At 38.9% G+C, this 22,631-nt stretch overlaps 1 protein-coding gene across 3 annotated transcripts in view; it reads left to right on the top strand.

The window, feature by feature from the left end:
* Positions 1-22,292, top strand: part of LOC119902050 (adenylate cyclase type 1-like) — a 37,942-nt gene extending 15,650 nt beyond the window's left edge. Inside the window, exons 5-20 of one of the 3 annotated variants that reach the window (XM_038717942.1) lie at positions 6,816-6,943; positions 9,213-9,371; positions 9,818-9,959; positions 11,268-11,423; positions 14,587-14,784; positions 14,910-15,007; positions 15,162-15,246; positions 15,892-15,981; positions 16,446-16,708; positions 17,514-17,640; positions 18,100-18,261; positions 18,348-18,494; positions 18,598-18,696; positions 18,825-18,939; positions 19,025-19,149; positions 19,951-22,292. In XM_038717942.1, coding sequence (XP_038573870.1) covers positions 6,816-6,943; positions 9,213-9,371; positions 9,818-9,959; positions 11,268-11,423; positions 14,587-14,784; positions 14,910-15,007; positions 15,162-15,246; positions 15,892-15,981; positions 16,446-16,708; positions 17,514-17,640; positions 18,100-18,261; positions 18,348-18,494; positions 18,598-18,696; positions 18,825-18,939; positions 19,025-19,149; positions 19,951-20,319 — 2,463 coding nt within the window. In that variant the 3' untranslated portion in view covers positions 20,320-22,292. Of the gene's footprint in view, positions 1-6,815; positions 6,944-9,212; positions 9,372-9,817; positions 9,960-11,267; positions 11,424-14,586; positions 14,785-14,909; positions 15,008-15,161; positions 15,247-15,891; positions 15,982-16,445; positions 16,709-17,513; positions 17,641-18,099; positions 18,262-18,347; positions 18,495-18,597; positions 18,697-18,824; positions 18,940-19,024; positions 19,150-19,950 lie in introns of those variants that run through there. The other 2 variants (XM_038717943.1, XR_005444280.1) reach the window with 2 other exon arrangements.
* The last annotated feature ends 339 nt before the right edge of the window (positions 22,293-22,631 follow it).

The raw sequence follows: 22,631 nt of genomic DNA on the forward strand, positions 1-22,631 counted from the left end.
GAGAATCTGCCGACCAACGCTGAACTCAAAGACAAAAGGGCGCAAGAATCTCAGCAAAGCTTTGAAACTATATCACTACCCAAACTTCGTCTGTGTTAAAATTGTGAAAATATAACACCAGACTGACACACAAAGCAGACACAATAATTTTTCCATAACTGTAAAACGGTACTGTAGAAACTGTCTGAACTTTACTATAAGGCATTTTCTCGGTCAGTAGTAATGCTGGCGTAAACATAGGTATCATCAAAGATTTATATAGCATTCACAATAATAATGCCAATGTTTGTTCTTTAAGGAAAGTGATAGAAGATGGAGATTTATTCATTAACACACCAACTGGTCGTCTTTAGGCCCCCTCATGCTATAAACACTTCCTCTCCCTGGCTGAGTTTCCAACAGTCTGTCCGGCACCCGAAACAACAGTTTCTGTTGTGAGAGGGACTCTGTTATTAATTTATGTTTGTTGTGATGCTATATAAAATTAATAGCTCTGGACAGGATGTGCTTTTGTGTCTGTACGCATGCGTGGATGCGGGCGTGTGTCGTCGCCGTTTCCATGGCAGAGTTTCATGAAGCTTTTCATTCTTGTCTCTCTTTTCTCTCCTCTCACAACACCTCCCTGCATCACAGCCTCAGACTCCTCCGCTCCTTGTTTCTCAGCTTTTTGATTGACATGCAGCAGCCTACTTCCCTCAACGGTGTCTTTTATGCCCCGTGGTTCTCTGCACTCTCTTCCTCTCTCATGTTTCCATTTTTAGGATGGCTCAGTGATGTATCTATCTATCTGCTGCTTCTTACTTCCTTGACCAGTCAGAGATCCCTTTTCATTCACACACACACATATGTGTATATATATATATATGACTGTGAAAGCTTAATCACATGTGCAGTGCATGAATGCATGTTAAAGTTTACATAAGTCATTGCCATATTTGCATCTCCGAGTCTTTTCACTAGCTTTTCAATAAGTCTCCCAAGGAGCATATCAGACAGGAATCAAATGGCAGAACTCATATTCCCAGTTTAAGCATTGTACTGAAAGTACATCATTAACTGGATGAAATGACAAAGCAAAGACTCATCTAGTCATGAGTAACCTGAGATGGTGTAATTTCAATTGTATTCTCTGTTAGGAAACTAGTTTATTTGTAAAGATTCCCAAAATAGTGGAAGAAATGGAAATACAAACAGTTATAGTCCCAAGGACAGTATTTCTATATTATTATCTATATTAATTCTTCAAAAAGTAAACTTTAAAAAACCTTTGACATCTGCAGGTTTATACTGTATAAAACTAAATCCCATGGCAGGAAAAATGTAACAAATAAACCTGGTTAGGGTGCTAATTAAATTTTGTATTATTTTTAAATTAAGCACAAGGACTGTTCACTGCCCACACTGTGACAGCTGCCTTCCGGAAACTAAAGTCTGGGTGTAAACACGACTAAAATAACCCTGTTTAGGTTTGTCTCATGAGCAGGTGCAAGGATCAGTGTCAAGTCCTGCAGTTTTCTTCAGACGCCTGTGTACTAGAAACTGTGGACTGAAGCAAAACCCAAACCAAACAAGGCAGCTTGAGCTCTTGATGGAGGAGTGAGAGAGAAATATAGCTTGTGTTTCAGTGCGGGAAAAATCCTGAAGATGGTTGTCAGTGCAGCAAAACATGCCATCAAGCAACTGAGGACTCAAATGAGGCAGATTTATGAAAGTATGGACAAAATTAAAGCAGACTCCAAGAAATCCTGACTTTAAGTCACTAATACAGGTCAAGCTCCAAAAGGATTGGATCCTACACTTCCTATAATGCATCTGATGCTTTTTTTGTTAGACCCTCTCTGACTAGGAAACACCCATGTCTTATAAACTACACAACCCCAGTTTATAACTCCATTTATAATCAGTTTTTGTGAAACACTTGTATTTTCCAAGCTCACACAGAGATAACCCTAAAGACATCACTATGACATCATATTTTTCAAATTGGAGCCACAATAGATATTATACAACTGTTATATTTTTTTATGGGTAAAATCAGTCGTGTGTCCCTTTTAAATTTTAATTTGGAAATAATGTGCATATTTTTAATTTGTCATATTAGGGTAAAATTTTAGTGAATCTTGTAATTATCAACAGCTTGTTAGTGTCATTAGAGTTTTGAAGCATTGCTCAGTTAATTCTGAATTCACTAAAAGCCTGTCTCCAGCTAGACTATAATTACAGTGCCTACAGTAAGTGTTCCTAAGGTTTTTTTTTTTAAATTAATATCGTGACAGAAAAAAATAACAAATAGTAAAATCACAATGTATTAGTTACTGTAATCTTGAATCACAGATCAAGTTTAATCGACTGATAGAGATATTGAGTATTTTATTGGTAACGGAATGTAATAGTACACATTATTTGCTTATTTATAATATTTCTCTGTATATGTCATCATCATCAGTTCAATGTCATAGACAGGGACATTATTTATATAATTAGATTATGGTTCACAAATTCTATTTTGCTTTGAAAGAGAACTTATTCTTTTATTTCATTATGGTTGTCATATCTGCTACATTACAATTATTCACTACTGATCAAAACAAAAGTTAGCGTGTGTTTGTAGTATTTCTTGTTATTTGTCTCTCATACACTGTAGGCTACTTGGGTGTCCCAGAGTATGTTTACAGCAGGCCAAATACATTTTAACCTGTTTTTTTTATATCGTTCCAAAAAAAACAATGGTCCTTGTTTCCAATGCCTATCAGATGTTCAGAATAGCTGTGCCGCCTTTGTAAATAAAACAGTCTTGGAACACTGAACATTTGTTATTTGTCATATCCGTCATATCTGTTTAATATATCTACATTAATAGGTTTACTTCACATATCTGCAGCACCCGCTCACTCCAACCCACGCAGGTTGTAGTGGGAGAAGGAAGTGTTGATATATTATTCATTTGTTGTTGCACGTAAATGATTGTATATTAAGTCAAATCAATAAGAGCGCTGCTAACAAAAAGGGAAATATCCAGTCAGTGGAGCAGGGGAAACTTCTGTAGCACTCTTAAAGATTTTGCCCAACGGAGGGCCCTTGCAATAGATCATTGTCTGCCTATATTGATGAATAGTTGACATGATATAATTCAACAAGCCAAGGTAGATTGAATTTTATTTTTCAAATCAATGTATTGGCTTGACATAAAATGCATAAAATACTGGGCTTGCTTGTAATTAAAATGACAAAGTGTTTTGCTATGAATTGCTATAAATATAAATGTTCAGACAAATGGGGAAGAATCAGAGAGAGACAGCAGCAAACCCACCTTCCCTTTCGCATCCGTTCAACCTCCCAGAACTACAGGAGTGGAAACCCTAATCTTTAGCCCCATCAATACAATGTGTACTGGTACACAGCACTGATCTTTATCTTCGTATGAAAGGCGAAGCACGGTGTGGACTGCTGTCTTTGGGGACTGGTAGGAAATGAACTGCTGCTACTCTCAGCTGGCTCATCTTTTCCTCCATAATCATTTGCTGTTTTGTTTCCCTTCCCTGTCTGTGTGTCCCTTTTTTGTCTCCCTCTCTTTTGTCTGTGCACACTGAAGTGTTGGCTAATTTGCATCTCTGCAAGCATGTGGGTACTGAATGTAAGGTGTCTGGTAATACAACTACACCACACTTTCGGTGATGCTGCTCTCAATACATTCTGGCCTTATTGAAAACAAAAAATTATCCAAAACAGTCAATTTGAAAATACTATTATTTGTGTTTCCTTTCTAATAGAAATTGTGAAAAGCTGTCAAACTCTACCTGACCCTAACACACCGTAGATATCTTACTTCTATGCTGATGACCACCCAGATTGCCCACAATTCTTCAGTCACATGACAGTGGTAATCCAGCTTGTGACCGAACAAACTCCTAAGCCCTCACATTGCAGATTAGCTTAGGAAAGGTACAGAGTAGGATACTGTAAGTACCAGGGCTTTCCCTGCTTCCTGTAGCTTCAACCTTGCCTCACTATATAGCCATCTGTTACTGCTCCTCTATGACCTGAGTTACCCTGAAGATATCTCACTGGCTCTGTTACAAAAGTTTTTATTGTGAAACGAAAATGAGAAAGACCATCACAAAGAATTTCACTAGCAGCTTTATAAGAGAATAGATTAACCTCCAGTTCACAGGATATCAAATTATAATTTTTTTAATAAATCTTCTTCTTCTTCCTTGGGCTGCTCCCACTGTGAATTATCTGGGCCCCACCCAACCCAAGATCTGATGATTTGCAAATTTGACTTGGCAAAGGCTTTTTGCTCCAGATGACCTTCCTGACACTTTGACATATTGACAGGATGAGATGGGGATTGAACCATAAACCATTTTATATTCCAAATTTGAACATTTTAGCATAACAAATATAGTAAACATTGTGTGAAAATAACACAAGTTAATATGAAATAAGTAAGCATAATATTAATGTGTATAATTAAATGTTATATAGCCTATATTTAATGGCCTCATGTCCATCTAATTACCTAATCAATGTATGTCAAATAATTTTGAATCCTCATTTGAGATCAATTGTTTCAGTATTCAGGATAATAGTTGAACAGAAACTGACTGTGTACAGTCTACAATATACGCCTCTCTGTATTGCTTCATTTCATTGCTGCCGAGTGTTTTTTCCTTTTGTACCTTTATGTCTAAGAACATGTTTGACACAGCACATGTGCCTCCATGCAACTACGCAAGGCAAGTAGTTACCAACAAAGCTATGTCTCTTTTTGGAAACTCACATGGCCTGCATGTTAAAAATAGAGCGTCCGTCTTGTCTTGTGCCCACCAGTATGCATAATTATCTTTGTGCTCTTCACATGCATGGCCAGCGATCCCATTACCTCCATGGAAACAATAAAGGGTTATGAGAAGGTGTCCACGGTAACACGGTCTCCCTGGTAAAATGAATGTCTGTTGCTCATATCCTCTAATAATGGGTTGTATTTGTAAGATGCCTTTTCATGCCACTGCTCAATGTCCCTAAAGAGTGAGAGTGACTCACCTTATTCCCTAAAGTGAGACCGATTTGTTGATTTAGCGCTACGTTGTGGGAGCCATTTCAGTGTTGTAAGTTCAAAGTCTCAAAGAGTTTGCATGGGATAATGAACGTGCAATCAGATATCAGTCCACGTGAAGCTCCACAGCATCGTCAGATATGTTGGCACTTTGTGTGTCTTCATTTATTTATTTATGGTCTCTATGGTCTGTCATTTTTGACTACATAGTAGGTGTTCAGTTTCACTGTGGCATATCTTTATATGTATGCTGTCAAACAACCATGCTGGCATGAAACACTAATTTAATCCAGAGTCATTTATAACTATCAGGCCATTTCTGTCCACAGAAAACGACAAGTTATGTAGTAGCTAAAACCACTCAAATGGATTAAACAAATATAACAGATATACATTATAAAGCCAGGCTAGCTGTCTCCCTCTGTTTCCAGTCTTCGTGCTAAGCTGGTATCGATCTTCTCATCATCGGCAAGAAAGTGAATTAGTGTATTTTCCAAAATGTTGAACTATCCCTTCAATTATTTTCCTGTTCTCTTGGTGTGTCACTGCCGACGACAAACTTTTGAAAAACGCTAGTATGGGGGGTGCCCCACACTACCCGGCGGTATCAAGGCTGAGTCCTTACGGCAGCAGTCTTGCTTCAAATCCAGTGTGGACCAGATCCAATTTCACATGGTTTAAGACACATAAAGAAGGACAGTTGTGTTAATTGGAATAGTTAGCTAAACCAGAGTCATTGCTGCCCTGTGTTAAAGGGTTTTGGCTCCAGAATCAGATTCAGAATCATTTTTAATGGCCAGGTAAGTGTACACATACAAGGAATTTGACTCTCTTATATACCTCTCATTGTATATACACAAAACAACCATAAACAAACAGGACTACAAGCTAAACAAGAACACACAAACTACAGTGTGCAGTACACACAAAGAAAACAACTTTTGTAGACATTTGTCCATGACATCTGGACACCCCCATTTTAACAATGCATCTCTGTGTGTCAGATTTGAAGTCTCAAAAGCCACTGGGCTAGTTTTGACAAAACCTACATGGATTCAAAATCTTTCACTGTATGCCATTCCATTTTATTTTATATTACATTTATTATCCTGATAACTATACCATTATTGTAGGACACAATATAATGTTTGTCTTACTCAAGTCTAGAAAGATGCCATCAATGTTACGCTATCCTTGCAAAATGTTCAATTTGGCCTGTACTGTATTGTAAAGCTTTAAAGAAAGCATTCTTCATAAAATATTTGCGAGTGTAATTTCCCTCAAATGTCAGGATGATATATTTTGACATATTATGAACATTACAGCGTTATGATGAGTATATTGTAAAACCTAATTTTAAAAGGCCATAACTCCTGAATCATAAACTCAATCGACCTTGGAACTTGCAGCCATGGAAAGCTTGAAGCAATACTTGCAAATTACACTTGTGGATATGGATCAGTGTAATCAGTGTAATGGAAAAACTATAATTAAATGTCAAAATTTTTAACTCAAACACCACCAGTGCAACATTGATTACACTGAAAGAATTATGCCTTTTGGTACTGTCTTATAATGTTTTAAAATGTTAACTGAGCTGACCATGAAGATTAAAGATTCATTTGTGATACGACGAAAGGCCAAATGTGCTATAACACTACTTGTTTTAGAAGTAAAGATGATTTTGTCACTGATTGGCTCATATCCTTCTTGGAGGAAGACATGGAATCACAATTTCACTCTTTTTGATTGGCAGGAGAATCACTGTCGCAGGATTAAGATCCTGGGGGACTGTTACTACTGTGTGTCTGGACTCACCCAACCCAAGACCGACCACGCCCACTGCTGTGTGGAGATGGGTCTGGACATGATTGACACCATAACGTGAGTGCTCATATTTGAGTGTTTTATTAGCAGAATTATATGTACCATTTTATGCTACTTTTATACATCACAAACTCTCCTGGGACATGTGTACTGATGCTATTTTTAAGAATGGTAAATGGACTGTATTTGTACACTGATGGCAGTGTAAGGTCATCATAAAGAAACTAATCATTCACACACACCGATGGCACTGGGCGACCCGCTCTACCTCTAAGCCACAGCTGTCCCAGCCAAAACTGCATTTACTTCCTTGGAAAACAGAACTTTTTTTTACTATTGATAACAAAAGTTAAGCTCTATTTTAAAACCACTCAAAGGAAAAAATTAGGAAAGATTGTAAAGACCTGTGGGAAAATCATGGGGACACAGCAGGGATGACCTGTACCACCTGTATCTGACCTGGCTGACTGAGAAAGCAGGCAAGGTCTGCATGGATACATCACATCCACTTTCAGTTGAGTCCCATCATTCCCTTCTGGTCGGAGGTATAGATACACCAAGATCAGAACCATAACACCCATAACAATAACTCATTTAAAAAAGATATGGTAGCCATTTGGAGTCTGGAGGAATACATGGATTAGGGGATGTGAAATACAGTATCTCACAAAAGTGAGTATGCCCTTCACATTATATAAATATTTGATTATATCTTTTCATGTGACAACACTTAATTATAAACAGCTACAATGTAAAATATTGTATTTGGACATTTTCACTTAGGGGTGTACTCACTTTTGTTGCCAGCGGTTTAGACATTAATAGCTGTGTGATGTGTTATTTTGAGGGGACAGCAAATATACACTGTTACAAGATTTATACTAACTGCTTTACATTGTAGCAGTAGTAATGTCATTTCTTCAGTGTTGTCCCATGAAAAGATGTAATCAAACATTTCAAAAAATACATTACGTTTAGCTGACGCTTTTATCCAAAGCGACTTACAATTGCTATATATGTCAGAGGTACGCAACGAGGGGTTAAGTGTCTTGCTCAGGGACACATTGGTGTCTCACAGTGGATTCGAACCCGGGTCTCTCACACCAAAGTGTCTTATCCACTGCCCCACCACCAACAATGACAATTGTTGCTATACAGTTACTGACATGAACTTTAAATGGCTGCCTGGACTGTGGTGACATTTAGGATGGCTGGCTGCTATTGATGATCTCTGACTATTGTTACATTTGTTTATTTGATGTGTTTTTTAATGTATCCATATGTTTTGTGCTTTCAGAGGACATTACAGTTTCAGTCTAGTTCTAATTAAGTCAACTTTATAATTGTTTTATTAGTTTAAATGGATGAAATCATCCGTATCTGTCCATCCATGGAAGGTCTTTATTTTATTATAAACTTGTCCATGTTGAGAGATTTCCTTCAGGCAAGGCAGCCTGATTTGCCATATGTGCTGTGCTAACCCCTAACCCTAACCCTGTTTTAATCCCTGTCCACTTCTTGACAGGTGCCATCTATTTACAAAGAATGCTTGTCACAGATAATTCTAACACTGAACAACTGAGTGACCAGAACTACAGTTGGCTTAGAGAAAAGGCTTTAATGGAGAAAGAAAATAAGTTATTTAATTGAGCTTGAAAGGGCTTGTTTTCCCTGCACACCCTGCAAAGTTTGGAAGGTCCAAAGAAAGTGAGAGATTGAGATGCAGCATAAACTGAAATCAGATACTTTCATAGCCTGTTAATTAAGAATAGACTTTTCTCCTCAACGCTGATTAAATAGAAATGCCCAAATTTGCAGTCTTTTTTTGTTCTTTAGTCTATTTTGGTATGTTAGAGCAAAGTAGAGCATTTCTGAACAGTGTTTTAATCCCTGTCCACTTCTTGACAGGTGCCATCTATTAACAAAGAATGCTTGTCACAGATTTTATATTATTCTGAATTTAGCATGCATGTCACCGGTATCTGACCTCATTCATTATACATAAACACTGCTTTTAATAGTAAATATTCTGATGTTATAGCATGTTGTTTAAAGCACAACTGGTGCTTTTCTTTAAGATACGTGCATAAACATACAGTGATAAGAGTAGTGGTCTTTCCTGTGATGGACAACCTTTAGAGCATATAAGGCCAAATGTGTACGTTTTATGTAATAATTGTACAGTACAGCAATGCACATTGAAATGCATTCTTAATATCACCTTGTTCTTTATTTTTGTGCATCTTCTGTGCTGCCTTTTTATGCGCTCCCTAATTATATATATATATAATGTAGTATACACACTCCATATCTTCTGTCCCTGCAGGTCAGTTGCAGAGGCCACAGAAGTCAACCTAAACATGCGCGTGGGCTTGCATACAGGTCGGGTTTTGTGTGGTGTGCTGGGCCTCAGAAAATGGCAATATGATGTGTGGTCCAATGATGTGACCCTAGCCAATGTGATGGAGGCTGGAGGACTACCTGGGTCAGTACAGGACATTTTACATGAATATCAGCTCAACAGCTATGTACACCAATTCTCTTTGACTGTACTGTTGTGGTACTCTGGTAATATAATGACTGATTAAGTGATTTAGAATTGACTCTTGAAATCTTATATTATTGTATTGTATTGTACTGTGAGATATGAATATCCCCTGTAAAAAAAATATCAAGATGTCCTAATGCTAGTCCTTTTGAGTCCTACTAAAAATTCAGAGGAAACAACTGCACTAATCACAAAAACATGGTTGAATTTTCACCTGTTTACATAAACATAAAATGAAAATCACCTTATTTTCACATGTCTACTGTCACACTCTTGTGCATATGACCTGCTCAGAACAGTCTGTGCCAAATGCACCAACTTGCTGCAGCTGCAGTGGCTATGACACTAGCTGGGTTGCATATTATCTCTCCCTGTTTCCACAGCAAAGTCCACATCACCAGAGCTACGCTAGAGTGCCTAAATGGAGATTATGAGGTGGAGCCTGGAAACGGACATGAAAGGAACTCCTTCCTCCAAAAACATGAAATTGAAACCTTCTTTATAGTGCCATCTCACCGACGGAAGGTATCATATTGTAAATCTGTGCTGAGGAATGTATATTCAATATACTGTATATTTCTATGAGCTTTTAGCAGAGGAAAATGATTAAAATCACACCATCAGTTGTATCTTCAGATTGCAGTTCTTATCAGACGTTGGCCTTAGTTGGATCTTTTATTAGCTTCTGCAGGTCGTATGTTAATCCAAATTAACCTGAACCACTGTACATGGTAAGTCAGAGTATGCTATGTTGAGAAAGCAAGCTTATCTTTACCATTACTTCTATGCCAAAATTTCATTCATTAAAACCATCCTTCAAAAAGAAAATATAGTGTTGACGAAAGCATCCAGCATCGTATGATGGAGCTCTCACACATTTGTTGTTGAGCTGATCTCACTTCCAGACTGTAATGAATTGGACTAGGGCTATAAAGAATAAGAAAACAGCCAGTGGCATCTATCATCTCAAATCAGCACAAACTAACAAATCCGACAAAAACGTACAGAGATATGTGTGTGTGTGTGTGTGTGTGTGTGTGTGTCAGTGCATACACATTAACGCACACATCTCCAACAGATGTGCCACAAGCAGCTGGAGAGGGAATTTCAGTCTTGTCTCGGGCCTCCTCTCCTCTCCTCTCCTCTCCTCTCCTCTCCTCTCCTCTCCTCTCCTCTCCTCTCCTCGCTCCTACCTCTCATTTAGTCGTTATTTCTAGCAGCAGGTTTCATGTTATGCAAGATCAGGCCTGCACAGAGGTTACATGGGTCCCTATGTGAACCTGTAACATCCCATTTGCGTGTATTTTTCTTTGATATGCGGGAGACTTTGCTAATCCTCTTAATAAAGCTGATGGTTAGACTTCATCAAAGACATGGCTCAGAGAAAGATGTGCCCTGACTAAGCTGTGTTGGTATAGGCTGCTACTTGCTCTGCTATTGTGCCTTTAATTACTCCTGCTTAGGGACACGCTTCCAACTTTGTGTATCAAACAGAACATATATTTCTTAATACAAATGACACTTTGTCAAACTCTTTAACATATGCGTAATCTTTATCACTCTTTCTAAAATAGCTTTATGAAAGAGAAATGAGGGCAGCGAAGTCCTAAAACTATTAAAATCACCTAAGGGATTGACCTACCTTATTTTAATCACTTTCTAGTTAAATTCCTGAGCCTGATAATAATGATTGCATGCGTGTGAGTGCATGAGCATGTGTGCACATGCATACTGTCCAGTGCCTGTGCATGATTTATAGACCCTTACATAATATATATTACTGTGTGGGGTATCATGACTAAATCCTTGTTCCCATTTCTTATCTGGTGACAGATATTCCCAGGATTGATTCTTTCGGATATAAAGCCCGCCAAAAAGATGAAGTTCAAAACTGTGTGCTACTTACTAGTGCAGCTTATGCACTGCAGGAAGATGTTCAAGGCTGAGATTCCCTTCTCCAATGTCATGAACTGCGAGGACGGTGATAAGGTATAAACTCTCAGTGTCTGTGTTGACGTTTCTGTGTTTGTTCGTGCTGTGATTTACATAAATAGAGACCAAAACATATGCAGTCTGAATGTCTAGAGATTTCTACAATAGTGAACTTCTAAATGCCCCTAAATGTGACCTGATCTCTCTTTATTTAAACCACAACCCGAATCTTTATTGTCTTTATTTGTAGCATTGTTAAAGCATTACGGTGCAAGTTATATGGCTATTAGTGGTGAAAACTACTTATATAGCAATATATTCAGGTAAATACTATTCTTGTTTATATTAAAAATTATTATTGAACTATATTCGGTATATGCCATAACTTTTCAATATGCTTAACATAATGACTTGGTTGTTCCACAACGCCAATTTTTATAGGCTTAAGACACGACCTAACTCTTGTTTGGCAAACATTAGAGGAGCAGCAATGTGTGTCTGTGAGTTCCTTCGTGGTTAAGTTGACTTTCTTTATGTGAACTGTTGGGAATACAGTAGATATTAGTATGTGCAAGAGATGCTCTCATATCCGTAGCTGTTACACAAATGTTCTTTGTCACCTCACTGACATACATATTTGCAGCACAGCCTGTCCAAAGTCCAGTAGAGCTATTTGATTATGCTTAAGAAGTCATCTGATAACTTCTCTGGGCATGTTTCCATTCTAAAGATATCTGTTGTAGAGTGAAGCTGAAATAATTAATCGATTAGTCTAATGACATAAAATTAATTGGTAACTATTTTGATGACTAAGTAAATTTTAAGCAAAAATTGGTTCCTTCTCTCAATAATGAGCACTTTTCTTCATCTTGTGCTGCATATTTTTAGGTTTTGGACTGTCAGTTGGACAAAACAAGCAGTTTGGAGGCAGTGTTGCTAGATTAAGCAACGGACTACCCAGGCAACTTTATTTTTCAAAAAGCACCTAGCAACAATGTAGCTGCTTTTAAAATGCTTGGAAACTTTTAGCAACTTTGTGACTCAACAAATCGACCTGCTGGAAGCAATGTCCCCTGGAAATTAGTTGGCACCACTGTTTGGAGGTGTCACCTTGGGGTATACGAAATTGTGGTGGTCATAATTTTTTCTGACATTTTACAGATGAAATGATTAATTGAGAAAATAATTGTTAGTTACAGCCCAACTCTGAATCACAGACTCTCTGAGAGTTGACTGAATTGGTGACACTGAGGTGTTTTTATGAAGCAGGAAATGTCCACACACACCCAAATGTCATCACATAGCAGTCACTATCCTAGAAGTTTTAAATGTTTGATGTTATACAAGACTTTGTTCATCAATGTGCTATGAATTAGCCAAATTAACAAGCCATCATTTAGGAGAAAATAACTCAGGATTCCATGTAATTTCAAAGGCTTCAAAAATGTGCTTGCAACTGTACAGTAAATAAATGTACGTCTTTCACAGTATGTATATTGTCTTGTAAGAAGATAGTTGTGAAAATAAGTGATGATCCTGTCAGCTTTAATAACCTCAGCATAATGCTCCTGCCAGAGACCAACGTACCATCCCCCAGCATATACTGTCAGTGACACTGGTAATCTGGCCAGATGTCAGAGAGCTTACTTGACCTTGTGTGCCTGAAAAGAAATCCTTTCGCCTGGCAACTGTACAATTCTTGCCCCAGCCGTTTTAATGCAGATATCCAGGTATATGTGTGCTACATATATCTTTCTCATTGTGGGGACAAACAACTGATTACACCCTGATGTATAGCACACCCTATTTTCTATAGTTTTAGAAGAAAAGTGTGCAACATATATGTCATGAGTTGTTTGCTAGATTTTTATATATATATTTAGTATGAATAATTAGTATGAATAAAATATTCTCATTTTTTGCCCTCAGCAGTGCGTCATCCAGATCTAGTTCTTTACCTCACACTAGGTTAGTTTTAAACAGACAAAGGGAAAAGTGCCGACAGCTTAAGTCATACATGTACCCTCTACTGAATGGTAATTTCACATTCAGACCACATACTTGGATTGGGTAAAAATATGCATTCAAAGCATGAAGGGGAGCGATATGAGGAACAAGTGATGAATGAGTAGGATTTTGGTGCAGCAGACATGGCTGCATGGTGTGTTCTGTGCTGCGCTGAGCATAACATAAGGAGAAGTCGACATCTGCAGGTCACTATGTTGCTGCCTTATAAATGACACAAAATGAGAGCGTGAGGGAGTCAGAGATTTAAGGGATGGAAATGGGACAGAAAGAAAGAAGAAAGACTAGATGGAAGAAGGGACGAATAAACAGAAACAGGGAAGGAGGTGACTAAAGACGAAGCAAGAAAGGGAGAAAGGATGTATAGACGGAAGCAGGGACGACAAGCAGGAAGAAAGGTAGAACAGGCAGAAGCAAGGAAGGAGAGAAGGTAGTAAGGAAGAATATACAGAACCAGATGGACGCATGGATGAATGGATGAATATATACAAACATCCACTTCCCGCGGGGAAGGAAAGACAGAAGGGAAAAATATATGGAAGCAGGGAAGGTATATACAAAGGTACAGAAGGAAAGAAGAAGTAAGGATTAAACAGGGAATGAAGGAAGGAAGCAAGAAGAATATAGCATTGAATGAAAGAAGTAAGAACAGTTGAAAACGTGTAAGGAAAGAAGAGTATGAGAAGAATATACAGAAGCATAGAGAGAAAGTGGGAAGTAAGGAAGAATAGACATAAGAAAATAAGGAAAGGAAGACAGTAAGCTGTACACATTCATTTTATTATGATGAACTCATGAACACTTGCCCTTTCCTCCCCACACGGCCACTGAGCTACACAATTTATCCAGTATGCTCACTTACATGTACACACACCTACCTACACACACAAACATGTGAACTCTCTGGCTTTGCTCCAATACCCAATGTTTTGCAAAGCTTCTCAATTTGGCTGCCAAAGACACTCAGACACAGCGGGGTGCATTCAGTAATGAAGTTAAGTGTGAAGGCAATGTCCTAATTTGAAAGTATAATCAGCCGCCCGTGTTTATTGTTGACTCTTATTCACCCTTATTCCTAATATGATAATACTCCAGTAGTGCAGAGAATGTAGGGTGCTGCATTGCAGCCTATTTATCACACTATTGTTTTTCAAGTTCTACATTTTCAGTGGAGATTTCTTTTTTATCCCACCAGCGGAGGGCCATGCGGACGGCTCCACAGAAGCTGAGGAATCGTTCCAACACAAACCAGGCTAATCTGATCCAGAGCAGCCCCAGAACCCGGGTCAACCGCTACATCGGTCGGCTGATCGAGGCCCGCCAGACCGAGTCAGACACGGCAGACCTCAACTTCCTCACACTCATGTATAAGTGCTCTGAGCGCGAGCAGAGGGTGAGGGACCTTGGACACCACAGACACATGCTGTACCTGTACAATGACATGTTGTGGATGAAGCCTCTGAATGAATGTTCTCATATTCTGGTACTCACTCATACCTGGTCTCTGGCATTACGTAGTACCACCAGGTTCCTGATGAGTACTTCACCAGCGCAGTGGTCCTCTCTCTGATCCTAGCTGCCTTGTTTGGCCTTGTCTATCTTCTCATCATACCACAGTATGTACAGTGGATTCTGTTGTTGTTGTCTCTTCTTCTTTCTATTGCTTTTTTCTCTCTCCATTTATCTCTTTAATTAACTTTCTCAGTTACTCAGGTTTTTGTCTTTTTAAATAACCCCGCCATCTTCCTCTCTCCATTTTTTCCCACTCAGGGGCACAGTGGTACTAGTCCTTCTCGTCTTCTGCATCTGTTTCCTAGTAGCTTGTATCATGTACCTGCATATCACTAGAATACAGGTAATTACAGCTGCTTTCTCATCCCTGCCTTACCTGAGTAAAGGTCTTCCATTCCTCATTCACTTTTTATTCATGCATTACCACTGATTCACGATTTATTCCTCTCTGATCTGGTGCCTTACAGACCTGACAAGTGTAACTTTCTTCAATTTCTTTCTGCTCTGCTCTTCCTTTTTTGATGACTAAAGAGAAATATATAAATGTATTTTAGAAAGCCTTGTAATAACCATTCAGTATTCATTGGCTTCAAGATTACTTTCTAAGCCTCTAAGCTGTATTTAAACTCAGACTGGCTAGTCTATTCATCTCAGCTTTTTGTCGAGGTTGATGGTCGTCCTTAAAGCTCCTGACCATACAAGTTTTTTTTACACTTTGTGGCTTTTATAGGTTTATGTTCCTCCCTCTCTTTCTCTTTCTGTTCCTTACTCACCTTACTTACCTCATGCTACCCCAAGCCCTTTTTTCTTGTACTCAACTAACACAATTTGTCCTATTGTAATCTTACCATATATTACCACATATTTTATTGTATATGGACAATATGGATATATATGAATTATTTATTTATTAATTCATCATATCATTTAGTGTTCCTCATACTGTCTGTCTCCTTCATCTAACTTGCCTCTGTCTATGTCCTCTCAGTGTTTTCCAGGGTGCCTGACCATTCAGATTCGCACTGCTCTCTGTATTCTCATAGTGCTCTTAATCTACGCTGTGGCCCAGGCCTGTGTGGTAAGTGGGAAAGGCAACAGTAAAAATGTCATCCAGCAAAAAAATTACTCACCTTACTGGCTAATCAGTAAGTATGCTTGGATGGCTGAATATAACGGTGAGATGCTTTATTGTTTATAGTTTTCTAAATATCGCATCCGTTTTGCTTTAGATAATGGTACAAAAAAGCTTATCTAAATATCTATCTATCTATCTATCTATCTATCTATCTATCTATCTATCTATCTATCTATCTATCTATCTATCTATCTATCTATCTATCTATCTATCTATCTATCTATCTATCTATCTATCTATCTATCTATCTATCTATATTCTATCTATCTATCTATCTATCTATCTATATTCTATTCTCTGAATATTTTTAGGGAAAGTGCAGACAAGATACTAGCTATAGACACTTAACTATTCTCTACTTTAATATCTCTACTTTATGCTCACGTTTCCCTGTTTGCCCTTGTCAGGTGGGCTGTATGCCCTGGTTATGGGGTAGTGCCAACACCAACAGCTCCATCGTCATCATCGATGTGGACAGCGGCGCCAACCACACCATGGCGGAACTGCCTTGTGACGGTGCCCGCTACGCCTTTCTGTCCTGTGTGGTGGGCACACTCACACTGGCACTTTTCCTGCGGGTCTCCTGGATGCCAAAGATGGCGCTAATGCTCCTTCTGGGGGTGCTGTATGTCACAGTGTTGGAGCTCAGCGGCTTTCGCAAGACTGCAGGGTGAGGTTCACGGCACAACATGACCACCAGCACCAGACACTATCATGCTTAACACTCAAGCTTGTTTGCATGCTTTGTTTCTGTCATTTCCCTGAAGTTACATGACAACAACACACACATCCTACCAGAGCTTAAAGTGAGAGCCCCCTGATCTAGTTATGATTGATATAATCAAGTATCAGAGGCAAAGATTGGCTGTGAATGTTTGTTTGATCCGGAGAAGGTACAGAGTTTAGGAGAACATTTACAGTACATGTGGTGAGATGTATGTGTGTAGAGGAGTCTTTGCGTGTCTGCAGCCCACACACTCTTTTATTTTCCACCCTTTGATGCAGCACATGTACTCATTAGTTCCAAATCAGAAGCCTGAAAGGACAATGTGGGCCGGATGATGAGTGCGCGTTAGCTGTTTCATCCCAATACCGAGGAGCCTGGCCACTTTTATTGGAGCTCAGATCATAAATGTGCCCCTGAAAAGTGATAACGTTCAATTTTTTACGGTTATTAAGATAAAGATCTCTTCTTGAAAAAATGCAATTTGTTTAAACTCATGCTTCAGTAAATAATATAATATTGTATGGTCCAAAATTTTAAGCACATCTAACCACCTTCATTTATACGTATTCTTTAATTTAATGTTTTGTTTTGATGTTGCCCTTTTAAAAGAATCCTTGTTTTCATTATTTTCTTAGTAAAACTTCACTCATGATTGCGCTGGACACTGTGGGGGGTCCATTCAACCCTCATGTGTAGTCTTCTGTGTGGTCCAGTCCAGTGCTGACTTGTGTGTTGGTCTCTTCCACAGTGGGGGGTCCTTCCACATCCGGGGCTATGAGCCCATCCTGACTCTGTTGCTCTTTGTCAGTGCCCTGGCCCTCCACTCCAGGCAACTTGACCTCAAACTGCGCTTGGACTTCCTATGGGCTGTGCAGGTCAGCAAGTGTGTGTATCAGTGTGCCCATGCATGTGAAAATGGAAAGTTAACTCTCATTATCATAACACGAGTTTTAATAGAAGTGTACTGTAGAGATGATGCCATTTCAGATTTGATATATGAACTATTGAGTTATAAAGCATTTGTATTTATAGGCTACCAGCTGTCTGTTCTTTGGCAAAAGCAAGGGTAAGAAGCTTGTTCTGGCTTGGTTTGATTTGGCCCCAGGAGTGTTAAAAAAGAACCATTGTGCATCATGTTAAAGCAAAAGCTAAATTTTAAGCTATTTAATCTTTTAATTAGCAGCATTAGCCATTTAATGTGCATTCAAAATACAACTGTGAGCCATACAGTCCATGTTGTAAGCCTCGTAAGGTTTTTTACTGACCCCGTGTGGTGAAAATGTGGGACAAACTCAAGTATCTGTGTATTTTGTCTGGGCTATATTTGCTGTCAGGCGGAAGAGGAAAGAGATGGCATGGAGAAGGTGAAGCTGGACAACAGAAGGATTCTCTTCAACCTTCTGCCCGCACACGTGGCTCAACACTTCCTAATGTCAAACCCTAGGAACATGGTGAGCCTCGCTAATAGACACGCAGACAGACAGACAGACAAACAGGTAGATAAACAGACAGAAAACAAAAAATGATGACCGCCAGAAGACATCAAAGGACATTTTTTTCACTGGACTTTTTTTCCCATTAGGATCTATACTATCAGTCCTACGCACAAGTTGGTGTCTTGTTTGCCTCAATCCCAAACTTCAATGATTTCTACATCGAGCTGGATGGAAACAACATGGGAGTGGAGTGCCTGAGACTACTGAATGAGATCATTGCTGACTTTGATGAGGTGGGATGGCAATTCTTTTCTTGACTTTGAACATAGAAATCTGGGGGATTTGAATTGTGTTGCATCGTTCCTCTGTGCGTTTATCTGAATGTATCTTTTGCAGCTCATGGATAAGGAGTGCTACAAAGACATAGAGAAAATCAAAACCATTGGGAGTACATACATGGCAGCTGTGGGCCTCGTCCCCACCATTGGTACCAAGGTGGCATGTCATTTTGTGTTTCTGTGTGTGTTTTTGTTTGCACATGTATAAATGGGTGAAGGACGTTATAATGAAGAGAATCATTGTGTGCATAGATACTAACTGCTAGGTGTACTTCCCCTCTTTAGGCCAAAAAATCTGTTTACGACCATCTGAGCACAATAGCAGACTACGCCATTGAGATGTTTGACGTTTTGGATGAAATCAACTATCAGTCGTACAATGAGTTTGTCTTGAGAGTGGGTACGTCTAACACAATCACAAAGTAAATGACCATGAGTTGGGCATTGTTTTGTATTTATTAAAATTTTTTCTTGTGTTTGTGCAGGTATTAATGTAGGTCCAGTGGTTGCAGGGGTTATCGGGGCACGGCGACCTCAGTATGACATCTGGGGGAACACAGTCAATGTGGCCAGTAGGATGGACAGCACAGGAGTACCGGGAAAAATACAGGTATCCAACACACCTTAAATTACAATATTTGTCTGTAAGTGATTTTATTATAAAGAAGATGCTTTACAGGGAAAACAGAATAAAAAACATCAAAACTACAGTTGTAAGGTGAAATTAATATATTATAAAAACACAAAAGTACTTCTTCTTTTTTTTTAAACAATGCATGCTACATCAAGAGATAGTAGCATCTAAATATATATATACATGTTGAGATAAAGTGCAAAGGAAGGCCTGAAATTGAAAGTTGGGGATACATTTAGCAAAAATTAATTGAAAAACAAAGACCAAGTAGTTGATTTTTTGTCATTCTAATGTGGCTTCCTGGAGGCAGTACCTTTTATAGAAGGGACCAGGACAGTCAAATTCTGAATTTACATTTTTCAATGAGGGCCTTGAGCATTGCTCACACCAGAAGTCAAAGTCAAAGTCTCCTCTTTGCTGTGGCATCAGCAGAGGCACTGCAGCCAAATTCCCCATTTACTGTATTATTTATTGTTTTATAACACAGGGCAGCTGGAACATGACACAGGACCTCAAGTTTGGTGTATTTTGATGCAAAAAAACAGGGTTTCATTCTGAAGAATGAAATATAAAAAAAAATTCAATGTTAATCTTTCAAAATAAAGTAATAAAATTGTGACATTAAATGTCCATAGAAAATCAGTGAAACAATTTCACAACAGACAAGTAAATAATAATAAATAAATATAACTATTATGTGTTTTGTTGAACCCCAAGTTTTCCTAGAGTAATATGTGAATACATACACATGTATGTTTCCTTGTTCTTAAAATACAGGTGACCGAAGAGGTCTATCGCCTGCTGAATACCAACTATGACCTGGTGTGCCGTGGCAAAGTCAGCGTCAAGGGTAAAGGTGAGATGCTGACCTACTTCCTGGAAGGGAAGGTTCAGGGCGTGGGCACTGTAACCACTTCTTCAGTGGTGCGTTCCGCCAGCCTGGCGCGACGAATCCACTCCTGTGGCAAGACGAGTGTCCCGACCAATCTGGGCAGCGTCTCCTCCGCAGCCAGCCTGAACGCTTATGCCAGCATGGGCAGCAACATGCAGATGAACACTGCCAACAGCAGCAACAGTCAAGCAGCATGCCTGCCCTCATCCTGCGCGTGCCAGCAGTGGGTGAGGTGGATGAGGAGGAGGAGATAGAGGTGACACAGATTGAGATTGAGTCTGTGGCGACTGTTGCAGATGTGGCAGTGTAGGAAGAAAGACTACAAACTTAAACTTCAGTGAAGGAAAGAAAACCCTGGTTGGAGGCCTAGAGAAGACAGGGCTGTCCAGGTATTTCCTATAAATCCTGAGCTACTGGCACAACCCAGAATATGCTCATTCAGGATATGAACATCCCGAGAAACGACATGGTGATACAGACAATCATACTTTAATTGCTCGTCAATCTCGGAAGACAGACATGGAGTGATGAAGAAAGATACCCGGAATCTCAAATCCTCTTTTAACATCTTTATACTAGATGATTAGATTTGTGGTGTTCCTGGGTTCCCTCAGATCCAGGTATAATGTGCATCTTTGTTTTATATGTAGTACATATTCCATGTACAAGGGATATGTGCATTGATATCCAGAAAAGGACTGATCATGCTATTGCTTTTGCACTGTCTTTCTGATTATGCCAAGGATACATTGCATTATTTACAGTGTAAAATGGTGTTGTTTCTTTTTTGGTGTGTGTAAGCATGCATGTGTGTACTTGTGAGCGTGTGTATGCATGTGTGGTTAATTCTGAATCGTAACGCAAAGGCACAAAATAGTTTTTTATACTAAACTACTGAAACTGGCTTTTTTTTAGACATATTTACAGTTAATATTGCATGACTTTTTAAGAGTTGACAGCCATAGTAACGGTACTCCTGTTGGAAGAAAACCAAAGTATTGAGCTTTCCATGAATCTTTAGTTTTACTGCTTATATTGCCTCACCGCGCAAGAGAGAAAACGCAGTAGGTTGAACATATTTGGCATATTGGACTATTTCTGACGTCATCAGTAGACTTAAAAAGTGTATTTTTAAACCCTGGAGAGACAAAATAATGTTTTCATAATACCTTACGTTGCCCTGTTTCACAATAGTACAATGTAATGTGGCTTGTGTTAAGTCTACACACAGATAGAGGCAATAAAGATCAATGAAAGGAACAGAGGAAGGTGTGTAGAGCTAAAGAGCAGTTCTACTGAGGTGGATATGTGCTGCTATGGTAACTAGTTAGTTCCAAATTTGGACCAGTCACAAAGTACGATCAACATCACATGGACGACCAACCACAGCCCTATGTACATTGCAAACGTACATGTAGACATCCAGGAAGGCATTCATCCACACAGAAGAGAGCACATATATTAAGCACACAACTTCTATAAAAGCATGACCTATTAGTCCTTTAGCCTAAGCCTTTCAAATGCTCCATGTACAGTGACAAATTTTCACAAGGCAACAGAAGCTTTGGTGCAGTGTCTGGCTACTGTCGTCTTTTGGGCATACTTTTTCACTACATTCAAGCTGCACTTTGAGTTTTCCTCAAGAAAATATAAGCTTTAGCACGACCCTCAAATGCAGCCTCAGAAATGTGAGGTGCTCCAGATATCTTTATAGCATATATCTTTATCAGCATAGAACTTTCACTTGATCTGCAAAAGTGTAAATACATCATGTTTTTGCCTTACTCAATAAGCTTACAGTGATTGCAACCTGCCTTTTTAGATATATTCACTTTGATATGCAGATCATACTTTTTGTAAATAGCCAAAAGCTGTATACTATGTGTTATCTTGTACAGTGTAAAGTTGGGTTATTGAATATTTTGTAATAAAGACAATATTGGTGTATAAAATATAAAATGATTATGGCTCTGAATGTCTATAGATATGCGAAATAATTTTGGCTACCGAGATATAAAACAAGTTGGTGTGTGGGACTGTGGTTGAGGATCTTTTTGTTGATTCTTAGGTGTGAGCCATGTGAGGATTTTCAATCTGAAACACAATATTTACACTTTGTCCCCCAAACCCCAAACGTAGCAGGCAGCGCAGCAAACGATCAGTGGGTAGCAAATATAACTTTTTATGGGCAGTTTTCCCTGTTAGTTCCACTCTATAAAATTTCATTTCTCTCACCTTAGTTTATGGCTCTTAAAATAACAGCTTTCCCTCTACACAGCAAAATATGGCAGACAATGACAGGTTTATTATACCAGTCGGCGTCCTTCCACAGCCCACAGCCAGATGAATGTCACTATGTCCCAAATACTGAGTGGGGGCCAAAATTGTTTTCCCAGCGTTGATGTAGAATTTGCCTGGGGTTCACTCGGTGTAACAGTAAAGTCAACAAATGCCTGGCTTGCTTTAGTGCAGCCTTGGAATCAGTTTTGCTTTGTAATGAAATACAACTAATTCCAGTCAGTTATTAAGTAAGTATATTAATAATTTGCAATCATGTATAATCTGA

Source organism: Micropterus salmoides, unplaced genomic scaffold, assembly GCF_014851395.1.
Source record: "Micropterus salmoides isolate LMB-PRFRI ecotype aquatic unplaced genomic scaffold, ASM1485139v1 Ms_hic_scaffold_14, whole genome shotgun sequence".
In the NCBI taxonomy this organism is placed as follows: domain Eukaryota; kingdom Metazoa; phylum Chordata; class Actinopteri; order Centrarchiformes; family Centrarchidae; genus Micropterus; species Micropterus salmoides.